This window comes from Lampetra planeri, chromosome 56 (genome assembly GCF_965212315.1).
Source record: "Lampetra planeri chromosome 56, kcLamPlan1.2.h2, whole genome shotgun sequence".
In the NCBI taxonomy this organism is placed as follows: Eukaryota; Metazoa; Chordata; class Hyperoartia; order Petromyzontiformes; family Petromyzontidae; genus Lampetra; species Lampetra planeri.
The window spans coordinates 2180037-2198590 of NC_136162.1; the positions used below are offsets into that span (position 1 = coordinate 2180037).

The following is an 18554-nucleotide window of genomic DNA, read 5'->3' on the forward strand; positions in this document are numbered from 1 at the left end:
ATGGACAACAGTCAAGACCCGGAACCTGCATGGACAACACTCAAGGCCCCAGAACCTGCATAGACAACACTCACAAGGCCCCAGAACCTGCATAGACTAAACTCAAGGCCCCGGAACCTGCATTGACAACGCGAGCGGTTCGGAACCAGCCATTGGCATCTCACGCCACCCCCTGGGCAACCGCACGCATTGCCATATATATAATAGGCGACGTTTCGGACCATGACTCTTCTTTGTAGAACGTGGGTTGTCTATGTTCTGGACGAATATGTTGAGTTTTTTTTAACGTGCCTTTTGCCCCACTGCTAACGTAGAAACACAAAAAAGTCCAACGGGATGTTGAGAGGGTTGACATTTGTAATCCAGTAATCATCAATCCACTGCTGGATGAAGAACTCGCAAAGCTGCCTCCATTTCTCACGATCTCCCGATGTAACATTCCACCCAGCCTCTGCAAATCAACTTATGTAATCGCTCCATCTCCTCGGGTGATGCTCTCTCAGACGCGTTTCATTGCTTGAGTGTTGATAACAATGCGATAATCCAAGATAGCCTCGCTGAGTCTCACGCCTCACGTCAGGGAGGGTGCTGCTACCCTGGGATGTGGCCAATTCCGTGAATGACAGTTGTTGGCTTCGTTTCGGAGGAAACCGAAAAACCAGAATAAAAAAACCCACAAATACGAGGGTCTAACGTCGAAAGCGTCTGAAAGTGAAATTTTATAACTCACTTGCTGTACTGCCACCTGCTGGTCACCTCGCCGAACCGCAACCACGTGTAACGAAATGTGTGTGACGAGCTGACTCAATGATATAATTATACATTTCATGGACACGGCCAAAGTACTCTATTCCACACGATGTCTGACGTCTCGCTGCATGGGCTGGGAGCTTCAGAGCAGCATTTTAGCAAAACGTCGGACATCATGCGGACAAACACGCGTTACAACCCAAAGACCCATCTGTACAGCACAGCCGTAAAACAAAAAAACATACACAGCAATAAGACCCACGGTGTCACCAATATTTATTCGTGCAAAAACTCCGTAATTTCACATGCAATTATGAGCATACATAATTACACAGTACAGGAGTACACGTGTGCTCATGGCATGTATCGTCACAACCACAATGAAGACGTATATAGAATACATTTAAAAAGTGTTGATCGTCACGAAAATCTTTCATAAATAACGAGCTTATTTTAGATATGTTACGGCCCTTAAACAGGGTCACTTCGTCACGTTAGCAAGTTCTACACAATACACATTTCTTCATTGATACATTGCGTTTTGTACGGTTAGTAAGATCATTTTAGTAATTCAACATCTGTGCCATATTGTATGCTAAGCTGTATACATGGCAGCGTTACTAATGTTAACGTCAGCTGGTCTGTGTGTGGAGAGGGACCTTGCACAATACCCCAAGACAAGCTAAATGTTTCAGATCAGGGGCAGCCAAAGCTCGTGATCCTCCGAGCCACAAACCAAACCCTCCACGTGGCTGAGCTCCCAAAGCACGCGGGACTTTTCACTTGATTTCTTTCGCTCGTGCTGATTGGCTGCGGGAGTTTAAATTTAGAAATCCGCAGAAGCTGCCGGGGGAGTTCAATTATCTGGCTACGCTGCCAGGGGCGAGCGGTCCCGGGCATCAGCTGCTGCTTCAACAGATGTTTATTTTTTGCTGTTTCACACAGCTTTACATCGAAACGTTGCATCTCAGCAGTCTCGGTTGAGCGAATTTCTTGGACTGGGAGTCGCGGTTTGGCCACAGCTCTTATGCACAAAGAGCACCGAAATCCATTGTAAGGGGCGTGATTGGTAAACAGGTAAAACCGAAGGGCCTTCAGGTTTACGTTAAAATTCACGATTTAACTGCTCACATCCAGTGTGGCGCTCTAATTAAAAAAAATAAGTGACAGGGTGCTAAAGAGTGACTTGATGGATGAGAGGTGATTATTGCTTCTCAGTTGCACGAAGGGCTTAATTTAAGCCAGGCCTGGCTAAGTTGGCGAATATTTCCACACCCTGCACACCGCATCCAGTACACCTCTACCGATAGCTGTGGTAACTGATCACGTGCCACCCAATCCTTTCCAGCTCTGAGAAATTAAGCCCTCGATTTCCAGTAAACGATTATCATATATTACCATATATTATCATCTCCCTTCAGTCACTCTCTTGCACCCTATAACGTTTGCAACTGTATAGGCTCACGAGGACACCAAATACTTGTTTCGCTAAATCAGGGTATGAATCGATCACACGAAACCATTGTTTTAGAAACAAACCATAAGGTATGCTAATAATATGTTAACATTTACAATATGTTAACAATATGTAAAAACATTCCTGAACGTTAATGCGGCAAATGTAAAGCAGTTTTAGAGTCAATGCTTCATTAAGCCTTGTCACAATAAACTACAAGTACAAATCATTATATTTAAACACACAACGAGCAATTGTTCTCTCAACTAAGCAACGCATAACACTGAAGAATGACATGTCAATTACTTAGTCATTAAATCAAATGCGTCATTTGTTGGTCATTAACTTTAATAAAATGTCCATTCTCTTCGTAATGAACCGATGTAAAAAAAAAATCTATACTTGGCATTACGTAACTTTTAATTGCTCTGGCACTAAAACATCAAGTACTCTGATTGGTATTGCAATGCCAATACGGTCAGTTTAAGAGCCAACTGGAAAATAGCCTAGTGGCACAATTACGAGATTTTAAGATGGAAAAATTATGCATACGCATGGATTTTGTAAGACTTTCCAAAACGCATTTGTCCTCGGGAATGGGGTTTAAGATGAACCTCAGATGCGTTATTCTCTCTCGTATTTTCACATTTATTTTGATAAATTAATCTTAGAGATGAACTAAATACAATCTGCAAGGCCATTAGCAAACCTCTCCAGGCTTCCACATCCAGTGGTCGTCGACCTCCCACCTCTGCTGCACGGTGATGACGGGAATCTAGCTGTATGTAGCAGAACAACCTCAACACATGCGTCAAGAACACTGTGGCCTTAAAAGAAATACATTATATAACAGGCGACGTTTTTAGAAATGACCCTTTTTCATGCCATATACTTGAAGAGGTTCTGTGTTAAGTGGACCCTAGCTTCCAGATGAGAGCTGTTTTTTATTTTTGTGTGTTTTGAGCTTCGATTTCCTCATCAGCCCATGGTGGTGCTAGGGTTGCCATCTCTGAGGTACAAAACACCGAAATTATGTCACAATACTGACAGAGGGGAAAGCTATATGTAATTGCATTGTCTTGGGTGGTGTGTTACAATACAACGTATTTTTCATGCCCTGGGAAAACGTTCACATTTCCCAGCAGAGCTGCCCAAAATTACCCCTTTTCCCAAAGGAGCATCCGAGCTGAGGCAGCGCGAGGCTGTCACGGTACGGGCGGTTTTCCATTGGTAATTAACCGTGCCGAGCGACGTCAGTGGAACGGTTCGGCTTCAGCAGTGGGACAAAACAACCACCCAAGTGCCCCCCGAGCCACGCCGCCCGTAGCTGGCTCGGCACAGAAACCAGCGCGGCTCGGTAGCGCAAATGGAAAAGAGGAATACGAGGAGGACGAGTCTGGGAAGAGGCAGAGGACCGGCGGCGCCGCTAGGCCGTGCACGCGCATCCGCGCACCACGCTGATGGCGCGGCGCCTGATGGTGGCGCGCGCGCCGGAGCCGCAGCGCAGGGAGACGGCGCGCGCGACCTGCGCGGCCGGGAGGCACGCGCACGACGCCGCCAGCGCCGTGCCGCCGGCGCGGGGCACGTGGAACGAGCCGCAGTGGCCCAGGCAGAAGGCGTTGTCCACCAGCGCCGGCTCGCAGCCAGACACCCACACGCGCTGCACCAATAGAAACACACGCAATAATGTGAACACGCGCAAGAATGTGAACACACGCAAATATGAACACACACAAATGTGAACACGCGCAAGAATGTGAACACACGCAAATATGAACACACGCGAATGTGAACACACGCAAGAATGTGAACACGCGCAAGAATGTGAACACGCGCAAATGTGAACACACGCAAATGTGAACACACACAAATGTGAACACACACGAATAAAAACACACGCGAATAAAAACACACGCGAATAAAAACACACGCGAATGTAAACACAAACACAAATGTAAACACACACGAATGTGAACACACACAAATGTGAACACACGCAAATCTAAACACACACGAATATAAGCACACACAAATGTATTTACACATAAATATAAACGCATGCAAATATAAACGCACGCAAATCTGAACGCACACAAACACACGTATAAGCAATTGTTTCATGTGAAACTTGGCAAACGCGTTTCAACTCGTCTGACCTTCTCGTGGTCACTTTATTGTACTTAATGCAATCTGCAATGATTGATGAACTCGAGCAATCTCAGCTCTTCCATAGCAATCCCACGGTTGGCCAGGCAAACACGGTTGCCACGGGTAACAGCACCCTCCGCGTCTCACGCGCACACGGTTGCCACGGTAACCCCTCACCTTGCACAGTTGCCACGGTAACGTCCTCCTCACGCATACAGTTGCCTCACGCGCACGGTCGCCATGGTAACCCCCCATCGCCCCCCCCACCTCACGCACCTGCTGGAAAGGGATGGCGCGGCACTCGTCGGCCCGCAGGTCCTGCGCCTGCACGGGGAGGGTGAGGATCCCCCCACCCCTCGCGCCCCCCTCCTTCTCCTCTCCCTCGGCACGCGCCACGAATTCCCGCCAAGAGCGCGCGGCTCCGTCACGTGACACCACCGCTGTCGCGTCGACGCGCGCCGCCACGTGGCCGCCACGCGGTGAGCCTTCGACGATCTCTTTGTTCTGCGTCGCGCGTTCTCTCTTCTGGTCGAGGGCGTTCTCCTTTCTCTTCTCGTTCAGGAGATTAGTTTCGCTTTTGAATATCGCCGTTCTACTTAACTTTTCGTGTTCTCTTACTTTCTCTCCATCTTCTAGATTTGTATTTTCCAACTGGCCTGATGAGGATCCCTCCACCTCGTCGTTCTTCGCACTGTAGCCTATTTGTTGTACAATTGTCACCTTCGCGTCATTATCTCGAAATAATGTGTCTGTGTGTAGTGCATCTGTGGTTTTAGGCCCATCCTTTTTGGCCTCCGCATGTCTTTCTTTCTCCAGCCCCTCATAATCCTCTTCCACTTCCTTGACATTCTTCTGTTTGTTCTTGTACTCACCTCGCAGTAAGTTGTCTTCCGCCATCATCGCCACCACCGTCTTCTCGTCATCCTCCTGGCTCGGGGCTGACGTGGCAGATCCGTCATCATTCTCATCGGTCCATGTTGGAGGCGGAGGCAGAGGAGGCATCAATGGTGATCTCACAAAGCCCGAGTGTCGTCCTTTGGCGAAGAGTCCGGCCGCCTTTGAGTCAGGAAAGTCAGACGACGTCACCTGGAATGGCCGCTCATAATCTGATGCCTCTAACCGCCTGGTTGAACTGAAACCTTCATCTTCTGTCGCAGCAGAGGTCCCAAATAACGTGTGACCCTGTTGCCTGTGAAATCGTCCTTCTTTGAAGAATAATTGCTTCGTTAAAGTAGCAAAATCCACACTGTGGGTTTTTTGTTTTTCAATCGTGTAGTCAGCAGGACGGATCTGGTGAGAGGTCGCCTCGTGGTGAAACTCAGAGGCGTCTGCTGAGTTTGCGTTCCCTGCAGCAGCAGCAGCAAGAAAAATTCGCTTGTACAGGTCAACTTTGTTGCTCGCAACTTGCGTTTTGTGTTGCCCCAAGTGCGCGTCGTGCAGAAGAGGCGCCGCAGGTTGTTGAATTTTGCGGCCGGGAATTGCGGGTGACCCCGGCAAATCCAGCGTCGTCTTCAGCAAGGCAAATTCACCAGACAGAGGCGAAGACGCCAAGTCCTGACTTGAAAGAGCACCAACGATTTCAGGAGGAGGAGGGACATGAAGGGAAACAAGACGAGGACGAGGAAGGCGGTGCCCGTGCCAGGAGCTGAGCCCGGCGAGAGGAGACGCTCTGGCTCCCGTGTCGAGGCAGAGCACGGCCGTCAGGTAGAGGGACGACGTCGCGAACATCGCTCGCTCGGTGGGGCACGTGTCAACTTAGAGCCCCGGCAGAGTTTCAAAGCGCTGGAAGGGGCCTCAGAGCGACACGGGCCCTGGAGTCGGTGTTACTGCTGGGCGAGGAGAGGCCGCTCGGTTTAATACGCTACGGGGCTTAAGTCGCATTAGCTCGATACAAAGACACAGCTCCCCCGTATAGCCTTCACAGAGTGCCGTGGAAAGTGCCGTTAGCGAGGAGCACCTATAAACTGCAGGACGGCACACGAGGGGGTGATGCGGCTGGCACGAGGTCCGGCCAATGGCTCTGTTTGCACAACATCGCACCAGCTCCTCGTTAAATGCTGAGTCGACATGTGGGAGTCGCAGAGCCGGTTCAGTTCGTCACTGATGTTGGCTGTGAGCGGGAGTTAAATGCGGATTGTAGCGCATTGCACACTGACCATTGATAGAAACTCCACGACTTTAACGACAAAGGTCGCCCCATAGGCAATCGCAGACTGTTGGGGCGAGAACTGTTATCGAGCACCTGTGAAAAGACTGTCACGGCACACGAGGGTGTGGATTGCCAGCACCACGCCCGGCCGCCTTTGTCTCCCCAGTGGTGATGTATACACAGCGCACCAGGTACTAATTTGAGGCTGAGTCGACCTAGGGAATGCCACACACACCTACATCCCACCTCTGCCACACAAACACCAACAGTCCCACCTCTGCCACACACTCAACACACACACACCTACATCCCACCTCTGCCACACACACACACCTACATCCTACCTCTGCCACACACTCAACACACACACACACCGACATCCCACCTCTGCCACACTCAACACACACACACCTACATTTCACCTCTGCCACACACTCAACACACACCTACTTCTCACCTCTGCCACACTCAACACACACACACCTACTTCTCACCTCTGCCACACTCAACACACACACACCTACATCTCACCTCTGCCACACACTCAACACACACACACCTACATCCTACCTCTGACACACACTCAACACACACTGCACCCACTCCTCCTCTCCACTTACACACACACCTACATCCCACCTCTGACACACACTCAACACACACACACCTACATCCTACTTCTGACGCACACTCAACACACACTGCGTCCACTCTTCCTCTCCACTTACACAGTCCAGCCGTTAATTAGACCACAGCGGGGGTGTGGAAGCCAAGCAGAAGGCTTACCATAATGTCCAGATTTTAAGACGCACTTATTTCCGCTGTACGGTATATTAAAGCAAAAGTTTTGGGTGCGTCTTATAATCCGGCCCGTGTGTGTGTGTGAGAGAGAGACACCATATGTTTTTCACTTTATCGATACCTGGCACAAGTGTGGGCTGCGTCTTAATTTCCGCAACGTCTCCTATAGGTGATCAGGAGAACACGGTAAGACGTATCGGCTATCGGCATTCATTTAAATGTCAACACCGGCAATGCGTAAAGTTAAATATATTTGAACGCATTTTACATAAACGTCAATTAAAATGAATGCTCATTATCGACGGTGAATGATTTACTTAACCCGGTTAATGTGCTGTGTGAATTTTAGATGACACATTTATCCTGTTTGCAACAATTACATAACCGATGTCTCCTTCACCTGATGATCTCTTAACATTCGAACACCAAAAGCATGTCTTACACAACCCATCAGCCCCACGGCCATCTGGGAGTGTAACATTTCAGCAGCATTGATTCAAAACAAGCAAGCTCTGGACCGGTTTCGACAATTCACTGTCTCATCAGCAGGGTCAGGCTCGCTTCAATCAATGCTGGTGAAATGCCAGATGTTTAGAGACAGGGACCCTTCTCTCCACGATGTGGGCTCCTCAGTCTGAAGCAACATTATATTGCAATACATAACTCGACGCGACTCTTCGCATCGTTGTGGATAATACCCATAACGCAATGGATAAACAATGTCTCCTGCACATACATGGAGAGATGGGCGTGTGTAGGAAACACTGCTTGTTTATTTTCTTATTTATATTCTCCACAACGCCACTGATGACGTACCTCGCTGATCCCGTGCCCATGCTGGACATCTGTGAAAAGAGCTTTAGAGCTCATCGGATTCCTCCTGCAGTCTCGATAAAGATTCTGATTCTGTATTGAGTTATGCACACTGCAATGAGTATGGCGCTCCATTGTCAGCAGAGGGTATTGCAGACTAAACATCTAAATATCCATTGTTGTACTGCACAATGCCTCGACGTCTGCGCTCCCCGCCTTCATTCACCCGCGTTGACCAGCATGGTGATTGGTGAAGTATGGTCAAATAATCCCCGCGACCTACACGGTGTGGGGAGGCCCTCATCCAGTGGTGGATGGGCAAAAGGACTGCATGTCAGTGTTCATTTCTGGTATCAAAATAAAGTGACGGGCGTATTCGGAAACTGCTTTTAAAATAATTGCAAAGATGTTCATGACTGCCCACCAAATACCAAAGCGTGCCGAGATGATACTTGAATGGCCACACAGACTGAAAATAATTTAACGTAATCACTGTAACAAAAATAAAACTTCCGTCATGTGCCTAATTGAAATTCGATTTAAATCAAATGAAGCGCTGTGTTTGTGTGCTGGCCACTAATCAGATTAATCAGGGAGGGTTAAAACTGTGAAGAGTCGACTTTTCGCATGGCCCTGCTTGCGTTTGGGATTAAAGCGGCAGCTGTGGTTGCCAGAGTACCTTCTCCCGATGGCCCAGCCCTAAACACAACAATTGGCAATAACGCTGAGTGGCTGCAGTGTGCCTCGAGAAGAGCGTGTTTATTCAGTGCTCACTCCGCGACACGACACGGTTCGGAAATCAAGCAATCGCGATCATTGACGATAGCATGGATCGGAAATTGAAAAACGGGTTAATGGGTAACAAATGAACCGAACGTCAGAAGAACCCCTGTCGGAATGTCCTACGATGGTCAGGGGCTATCGCCTCGAGAAGGTGAATCTGGAGGAGCCTCCTCCACAGAGGGTCCCCGAACGCTGAACAAGCAGCCGCCGCTCAGCACGAGACCCACTCCAGCCACAGATTCATTTTCTGGAGACTTATTCTCAACCTAACCGGGTCCGACTTATTTTACCGAAAAGTACCACAAACTACTGCAAAGTACTACAAAGCCCCCCCCCCCAACTGAGAGCCCCCCACCTGCGCCCCCCCTCGCCCACTCCCGATCCCAAGTGCGACTTCCGCGGCCCCCCATACCCTCCCCCCGATTGCTAGCCCCCTCTCGCGGGCCGGGCTACCCGGTGGATGTCCTGCGGCATCTTCTTTCACTCTCTGACACGAGCGTCAGTTTCTGAAAAACAAATCACGCGCACGTTACGTTGTCGAGTGATCAGGTTAGCCGCTGCGATCACGGAATCATGTGGAGATCATTCAACAATCCACGTGCAGCCCTTTAAGGGCACCCCTAGTGGCAGCCGTCCCTGTGGGGACAACATTGCTCAGAATCGCCTGGCCTGCAAACCGGCATTTGTCTGGAAGTATGGGGTGATGATTACCCCATATGTGTAATCACAATTGATGAAGCCATTCCAAATTCAACGTAATGTTAATGGTGTTTGGCCACGCGAAAGTAAACTGAGATCAATTATATCTTTCACTATTGAGATTTGGATAGCCATTGTCACTGAGCACATTACATTTGCTATGAAGCCAGGTAGTTTGTGGTTAGTAAAACATGTTACAGTCCTTACCATGGGAATGTGGTATTTCCTCCACTGGCTGCTTGTTGCCAATAACGAGGACCTCTGTGAACATCAAAAACGAAAAGTGGCAAAACACTGAAAGCCTCACCCACTGTCATGGGGACAGACGAGCGTAGACCCTAACGAGATAATCTCTCACTAATTCTAGCCCTACCCCTACATCTTATTAAATAAATAAGCCATATTTTCTAACACTATTCACAGTTACTTTCAAATGATCCAAGAATTAATGTTTAGCACAATTGTGAAGTGTTATCCGTGAGGTTACATCGTTATCGCAACTGCATTTTCTGGGAAATCATGACGGCGTGCAACCGACAGCTTGGGAATCGATGCTCAATCACAGGGTAAAGGTGCAGCACTGCAACTGATTTCTCACGCCACTGCTGGCGTATGAAGGGCCTCTACTCGAGGGAGCTTCAAACTGCGGCGTGGGGAGATGGAATCGAACGAGCGACCTCAGGATTGCAAGTCCGCGGTGCTGACCGTCACACTGCGGCAGCCTCCCTGGGAATGAATAACTTTACACATCGTGTGAGCGTCAGGGCCGTTCTTAGTGAGTGGGGGGGGGGGGGTGCGGGGCCCGGGGCAAAGCCCAGCGCGTGGGCCCCCCGACGCCTTAAAACTAAAGCGGAAGTATTACATCTGGCAGCGTGACGTCGAAGCGTCCCCCCCCCACCCCAAAGCGTGGGGCCCGGGGCAGTCGCCCCGATTCGCCGTTCCCGTCGGGACACGGCTCTGCGTGATGATCACAGTGAGCGTGGCGGCCCGGCAGTGGTGGGTGCAGCTGCTGGGGTTGTCCCACCTGCCACGTCGCTCCGGACGACCGGGCGCTCTCTCATAGCCCGCAGGGTGTGGATCCTGAAGGTTTGCCTATCGGCGACAATGTGACGAGCATTACAACACACCACTCGTGATGCCGTATTATTGTAGTTGTTATGACCACCAATGCTACTGTTGTCTACCCATGAAAGTCTCACCGAGTCCCGTGACCTTGTTTCAGGAGGGTCCTGCTAATGTTTGCACCAGTCCAAGTTGGCCCCAACAATTGCAATTGGCCAAGATCTGTGGTCCTACGTTGGGCAGTTTGGCGAAATACACGAATGAGGTGAAGACTCAGCCGTGAGACGGGGGGTCATATTAAATCCCCCATGCAGATGGAATACGGATGGAAATTAACCCACCCACTTGCTGTACTGCCACCGTTACCCCGACAAGCCAGGAGATGCAATGTAATAAGTGTCTAAATGCAACCTCATCTCCAGGCGCTTCACAGATCTGGGTGGTGACCTCGATGGCCCACGGGCAGGTGAGGGAGCTTCACACATTCCTGTGTACCACCAACCCTCACTGCATCCACAGCGCTGAATTGCTAGGCGTGAGCAGAGTTCGTGATGGCCTTGCCGTCAGACCGAGCGCGTGAACTCCTCGGGCGGACCCAGGGGTGACACGAAAGCGCTTACCACTTTTTGAGGGTCCTTTTCCCTGAACAAGAACAACACAAGGACACCACCACACAGCACATTAGGGGCGCGCCCACCTCGAGGGGGCATTGCCGAGAGGAGCGGGCCCAGCTCCCCACCGCGTGGATCGTCACAGCGACACAACCGAGGGTGGCAGTGGCGCCGTCGAAGCGTCGCTGCCATCGCCTACAAGCCGGTAAAGTCTTGACCCAGTGAGGCTCTCTCCCCATCTCTGGTGGGTCTGTTCGGGGATATTAACTTCAAACTCTCATAATAAACACAACATATCCCCATGAATTGTAAACTGATGAAGGAGAAGCATCCCATAAACCAGGGAGGCGGCCGCGGTGTAATGGTCAGCAGCACGCTACCGGACTTGCCGTCCAGAAGTCGCCGGTCCGACTCCATCTCCCGGCGTGTAAGTTGAGACAAACGTGCAAGTTTATTAAGCCCCCCCCCCACCTCCTGCCGCCTCTCGCCACCCAGCGGTGTAAGTTGGCTTAGCGCGGTTCGTCCACAATGGGCGAGTCGCGTGTGGTGGTGGGGAAACGTGTGGGTGCTCCCACCTCGTTTAAGTCGTCTGGCCAGCGTGCAAGTCCAGGCCACGTACTCTCTAGAGGAGATCTCCAGAGCTCGCTCGAGTAGAGGCTCTCCCATCAGCGAGCACCATTTACAAAACAAAAGCGCTCCCCTCCTGCGCAGTTCAAGAAGAGTTCACAATCCGGCCTCGGACCCCCGCGGCACGGCGCTCTGGCCCATTGAATGCGCCGCTGGCAGGAGGCAGAGTCTGGCACTTACGTCGGTCGTAATTGAGCACCGTGTCGCAGAGGCAGCTCAGTAGGGGCACCGTGGCGACCATCCCGATGCCGATCCCCACCGGCACCAACCAGAGCACGTGGGGGCACGAACGCGGGCAATTGCACGGCGCTGGCCCGGTTCCATCCGATGTGGCGTTGGTGAAAAAAAAACCCAATCAATCAAACTTTACTTCTATCGCAATATTCGTGCAAAAAAAGCAATACATAGCGCTTTACAGGCATGGACAGTAAAAATGAAATTCTAGGCAAAATAAAATCACTTTGTAACACATTTCTAGCAAAGGCATAATCAAACCAACACAATTAAAGAATCCTAATTAAAAGCAAGTTTTAATGCAAGTCATGTTTTAGATTTATTTTAAAAGTGCCCAACGATTCTGAAGCGCTCAGATCCCCTGGCAGGCGGCTTCGCCCGAGGCTTTGGTCCTGGCCGTCGTTGAGGTTCACGATGCGAGCGCCAACGGAACGGACAGAAATCGCATGACATTGCTTGCTGATGCTGCGTCGACGCTATGTCCTATGGAAGAAGGGCCAATGCTTGAATCGTCGCATGTTGTATATATATATTTGGTTAAAGGGCCATGGTGTTATTGGCGAACGCGTTGAGTTTGTTTCGTTAACCGTGCGTGTGCACCGCTGGCAACGGAAGCAGCAGCAGAAGCAGCATCACCCAATCACTTTTCGACTCCACGAGCGGCTTCTAACCCACGGACGTCGGCGCCGGGAATCTCCGGGAGTCGAGGATTTGTCCGCAGGAGTGCGCGGCGACAGATCCAGAGGACGAGCGCTGAGCGCACAGCCCAACTCGGACCCCCCCCCCGCTCCCCCCCCCTGCTCCCCCCCACTCCCCCCCCCGCTCTCCCCCGCTCTCCCCCGCTCCCCCCCGCTCTCCCCCCCGCTCCCCCCCGCCCCCCCCCGCTCCCCCCCGCTCCCCCCCCCGCTCCCCCCCGCTCCCCCGCCCCCCCCCGCTCCCCCACGCTCCCCCCCGCCCCCCCCCGCTCCCCCCCGCTCCCCCCGCTCCCCCCGCCCCTCCCCCTGCTCCCCCCGCTCCCCCCGCTCCCCCCCGATCCCCCCCGCTCTCCCCCGCTCACGGCTCGAGTCGCACGCTCCGACGGGCGGATCGCGAGCGTCGACTTTGGTTTTAAATCCACCGGAGGGAAGGTCGCTCCCTGGTCACACGCGGGTGGACGCTCCCCGCGGATCGCCCCCTCGCCGACTGAGTGACGTGCTCTGGCTGCGCTTTGCTTTATTTTGTTTGTTTTAGGAATCGGCGTGCTGAGGTTGAACATCCAAGTCACGGCTCAGCGAATAACGAGACGTGTCCAGGTGCCAAGTCCCCTTGTATCGCGTGTCTGTGCGAGAGGGCAACCCCATTACACGCGCGCGGTTTGTGAGATGCTTTGCTCATTCGATGTCACAGCTTATACATTTGGAGTGTTTCACAATCTCCGCGTGGCTTAATCACCACAGGTTTACTCATTTGTGCTGTTGCATTGCTGTGTATGTGTTCGCGGTTGTCCTGTGTAGAGCGCTGAGGGATATTGTTTTTAGGTTGTGTCGCTTCTTGTTAGTCACGATGCCCGGCGTTTCGCTCCACGTGTTGTGGGAGCTGAGAGCCTTCAGCAGGTGGAGTGTGTGAAACGTTGGACATCGTGCCGAACAACAACAACGCTATTTCCAACCCAGACAGACATCCGAGGGCTTAGCCATTCTCTCCCTGAAATGGAAACTCCCAGCGCTTCTCGAGTTCCCACGACTCCCGTCGACCGAATCGCTCGACACTGCATCACGACCCTTGCCGAAAGTGCTCGGTGACCGCTGGCCGCATCACCAGCAGAGGACAGTCGTAGCAAAACAATCCATTGTTGTTCTGTACTCTTCTCCAACGCCTATGCTCACGGGGCTTCGCCAAACCGAACTGAGCGATGTGAGCGGAAGAACGTTCCAACAGCCCCGCGCGGCGTGGGGAGGCCGTCACCCGGCAGAGGATTTGACAGAACGGGCCGCGTTTGCGCACGAAGGCACCGCTGGAACAATCAACGGCCCCGGAACATCATCGACGGCCGACGATGCGCACATCGGCGGCCTCGTGAATAGAAAACTAAAAACACACAAAGCCACAGCGGTGCGCCTGTGGCCATGCGATCCGAACCAGATAGTAAAGCAACTGTGGTCTGCGCTTCCTTCGACGGCGAAGGAGGAGTAATCCCTGCTGAAGCCCTCGCGTCGTGGAGTGCAGCAGGAGCTCGACGTTGGCATCGGGCTGCTGGACACATTGCCGAGGCCGACATCGCGCGCCAGCGTGGAGCTCATCTGGGTTTACACTTTGCGGCGATTGTACGGCGTATCTACCGCGTGATATACGATCCACATACTCTTAGGTTTTTCCGGTAAAGTCACGTAGGCAAAAATAAATAATATTTTTTACTTTTATTATTTATTTTTGCCTACGTGACTTTACCGGAAAAACCCAAGAGTATGAATCCTTGCAGTCACGAAAGCTTCAAATCTAGAATACGATCCACAATCATCGAATTGTCTGTCCGGCAAGGTTATCATGATCGCATTGTGATCATTCCAAATAAACAACAATAATGCATGGCAAGGATCGATGATAACCACGGTGGTTGGTACTGCTGGTGACGATGGTGACGACGATTACCCGCGTCCACCCTCAGCTCCGTTTCGAAGGTCACGTGGCTGGAGTGGGCAGAGGAGAGGGTGCAGACGTAGACGCCGGTGTCCTCCTCCCTCGCCCCCACGATGCGCAGCGAGAAGTCTCTGCTGGCCTGCCCGGGCACGTCCATCCTCCGGGCGAACGCCGCATGGCAGCGCTCGGCGCTCGGTGTCACCGCGGCTTGGCCGAAAGTGGCGATGGACACGAATTCGTCGTTCTGCAAGTCTGGATACCATCTCCAGGTGCCGTTCCGCTCGGAGGGATTGCCCGACGGGCACGGCAGATGAACGGTTTTGCCGGCGGTCGTCACGATGTTGGAACCGAGAGCTACCAGAATAATAAAAAAAAGCAAAACAAATATCCAAAATAACCAGAATATAACATAAGATAATAATAGTAATAATAATGTCAACTCGTCACGATGCGCTGCCGCCGCACTATTTTCACTCGCTCTCGTAGAGAGAGAGAGAGGGAACGACTCAGAGACAGAACGACTCAGAGACAGAACGACTCAGAGACAGAACGACTCAGAGACAGAACGACTCAGAGACAGAACGAATCAGAGGCGCCAGAAGGAACTACAGACGAGCGGGAAGGCAGCAGCAGCAGCAGCCACGCGGTGGCGAGGAGCCGGCGCTACCAATAATTGCCCAAGTTCTGCATTCCTCTTTATATCATGGTGTTATCGACCAATTAACGAGTGTGGCGGGAAAAAAACAGAGCACCTGTAGAAAGCCCACGTGTGCGGGGGGGGGGGGGAACACTCAATATCATACCGACGAAACAGGTGGAGTCCACATTTGCTGTACTGCCTTCTGGCAAGCCAGGGCACGGCACCTCGTTGACGCCCATGGTAAGCGCCGTGAAGGCATCGAAAACAAAAATATCACAGCTCTTGGAGAAGCTCCCAGCACATAAAGCGAACGTCGGAGATGGTAGGAACACGACGCATCATAGCCGGAGGCCACATCGGCGAGTCGGCCAAGCCCACGTTTGCTCAGCTTGGGATTCACTCAAACTAAACCAAAACGAAACTATTTTTTATTTTACCAGGTAGGGTCCACCGAGCTGCATAGCTCTTTTTTAGAAGCGACCTGGCCACAAATGATATTTCAACGAAGTGGCTTATCACGTGGACACTATAGCGGTCAGATACTCTCAAACGGATGAGTCTCAATGTGGAGGGAAAACCCGAAGGACCCGGAGAAAAATCTATACGACCACGGGGAGAACATGCACACTCCAAATACACAGTCGACGTCAGGGTCTAGATGGAACTCACGACCTCCTGTATTCGAGGCGAGGTAGTTAACATCTGTCCACCGTGGCGCCCCACGTACCTGGCGGGGGACCGATGGAAAGAAGAAGAAGCAGAGATACCACGAGAAGCTGAAGACCCACAGCCCCCATTGTGTGTGCGTGTCGCACAAACGGGCCGAGCGTAGCTGTTGAAGCCCCCTGGCGAGTGAGGTCCCTCCGAGTTGGAATCGCCTCTTGCGGTTCACGACGATTTCGCCGCGTAGGAGAAAGGCAACGTCGTGGTTTGTTTACAGAGAAGTGGTCGCCGTTAGATCCCCCGAAATAAACTGCAGCTGCATCCTGCACAAACATAATCTACATTTTTTTTAGGAATTAACATATTTAGTTTTTGATTTAAAAAAAGCTAAAATATTTCCCCGATTGTTGCTGTCGGCGTCATGGACGAAGAAGCAATTTGGGAGCTCTGTTGGATTCTAGATTTGAAGCTTTCGTGACTGCAAGGATTCATACTCTTAGTTCTTTCGGTAAAGCCACGTAGGTAAAACAATTAATTAAAATTAATAAAAATAAAACAATAAAAATCACGACGTTTCGGAGGCAACACAAGTCTCCGTCGTCAGGTGGGACCGTCACAGCCAGATTTGCTGCATCAAGTGAGCTCTGTTGGAGCCGCGCAACCCCCTCGTGTTGGCAGAGCGGCGCCAAGAGGGCCCTTCGCGCGATGCGCATTCACTGCTCGGCTGCGCCCCGCCGCTCTGCCCATGACAGTGACGTTCGCTTGACAACGACGAGTTGCGATATTTTAATTCTCAGAGCTGGCATAGCCCAATTAATTGTAGGACCGAATTAAATGCGATTGTTTGTGTGCAGTCGTTAGTGACTGGCTTGAGCCCATCATTATCTTCGTTTTAAGTAAATAAAACTTTAGTTTTTTGTTTTATAGTTTAGTTATGTATGCTCACTAAGATGGAGAACCTGCTTTAGTCACAGCATTTGAACCCAGCACCTAAAACGGTGCTGCTCAGCGCTTTGATCCTTGAGCCCGGCATGGGAACTCTTCACGTTCTGAACTAACTTCACGAACGTAATCTCTGAACGTTCTGTCAGAGATGTTGAGATAATGGGTGGCGTTCCATGTGTTTTTTTATTAAAAGCAAGAGATACGGAAAGATCTCCGACTTGCTAACGACACAATCACAGTCAGCTGCAACACAAGTCAACTGCAGGAAATGTTATAAACAGATGTGTTTAACATTTGGCTCAGGATAATCAAGAGCAAATCCTACTTTAAACTAAAAATCGAGTTTCAAGTTGATTTCGTTGAACCAGGCGATAATTCAAAAGCACTGCAGGATGGGTCTCATTGGGGCAAATGCCGGAGGCCAGGAGGGGGCGCTGGTTGCCGCTGCGTGCGGGAGCGAGATTCCAGGTGGAGCGATGTGCGGTGAAACTTTCGAATGTGGACGATGGGAGCCGGGCGCGCGGCACGCATTGGCCCACTCTTGCGCCTCACGTCAAGGGATCTTTAACCACCACTGTGGATGCAGCAGACGGCGCCCGTAGTATTATTAGCACTTGGGTTATTACACCGCGGTATTAATCAGGGCGGCCGCTCGAATCGAACCGCGAACCTCTGCCACTGCTGTGCCACCGCATCACTGCCCCCCAAATCAAGGCCATATCCAGAACAAATTCACTGAAGAAATTGAGACGTGTGTCAAGAGGGACACAACACATACAAACACCCAGCAGAATGTCAGTTTTCCATTCAGCTAAACTCACGTTTAATGGTTAATGCGTCACGCGTCGAGGCAGAATGCGATCGCCTGCCGTGAGTAACGTCAGAGCGGACACTGCTTGGTTTGGGATCTGAACACAGACGTGTTCAGGTCCAAAATCAAGCGGTGTCCTACCAAGGCGATGGGCTTGCTGTACGCCGATGTCAGACCGAAAAAAAAACCGAAGCGATTCGTCCAATTAGCATGGCTAGCGACATACGGTGCGAAAGAAGTTCTACATACAGACATACATACGGGCGTGAAAATCCAATGTCTTCCCAAAGAGGGAAGTAGGCGCGGGTGGTGAATGTATGTTGGGGGTCATCTCTCCATGTGCACGGCGCTGATAAAGCGGAGGCTTCAATTGGAAAGGGCACGGGCATCTGAAGAGGACGTCCTCCCCACAGCACGTGGCACACTCCTGGCTCTGTACAACCCCTTCCCGACTGGCACGTGGAGTTCGGCACGGTGTGCGTTGTTTTCCATTGCCGAAACGCGGAACTGAGCCAGAACCAAACGGTGATACGTTTGCCGCGTGAATTGGCATGGCAGTCGCCCTTCCAAGCGCTATCCAGGCTCAAGCCTGCTTAGCTTTCGAGATGTCATCAACTCGGCCACGTTTGGGGAACTTCTTCTTCTTCGTTAGTGGAGAGCGGCGGCTCCGGTTTTACTTTGAAGTGGTTGCTGAGACAGATATTTGCGGAAGGGCGAGTGGAGTGCATCGCTGTGATGATGATGCC

The 18554-nt window shown here is 51.4% G+C and overlaps 2 protein-coding genes across 3 annotated transcripts; both read right to left on the reverse strand.

The window, feature by feature from the left end:
* Positions 1-1009: 1009 nt before the first annotated feature.
* LOC144735608 (uncharacterized) lies at positions 1010-8756 on the reverse strand. The gene is made up of 3 exons (XM_078618029.1): positions 6312-8756; positions 4631-6183; positions 1010-3866 (listed from the first exon to the last, which is right to left on the reverse strand). The coding sequence occupies exons 2-3, from the start codon at positions 6080-6082 to the stop codon at positions 3633-3635; spliced, it is 1686 nt and encodes a 561-aa protein (XP_078474155.1). The 5' UTR covers positions 6083-6183; positions 6312-8756; the 3' UTR covers positions 1010-3632.
* A 94-nt stretch (positions 8757-8850) lies between these two features.
* LOC144735609 (uncharacterized) lies at positions 8851-16307 on the reverse strand. Of its 2 annotated transcripts, none has more exons than XM_078618030.1 (7): positions 16117-16307; positions 14762-15103; positions 12080-12208; positions 11282-11522; positions 10624-10691; positions 9807-9860; positions 8851-9406 (listed from the first exon to the last, which is right to left on the reverse strand). In XM_078618030.1, the coding sequence occupies exons 1-7, from the start codon at positions 16184-16186 to the stop codon at positions 9381-9383; spliced, it is 930 nt and encodes a 309-aa protein (XP_078474156.1). In that variant the 5' UTR covers positions 16187-16307; the 3' UTR covers positions 8851-9380. The 2 variants fall into 2 exon arrangements, with proteins under 2 accessions (XP_078474156.1, XP_078474157.1); XM_078618031.1 differs by having other exon boundaries at positions 11282-11303; positions 16117-16280.
* Between the last annotated feature and the right edge of the window lie 2247 nt (positions 16308-18554).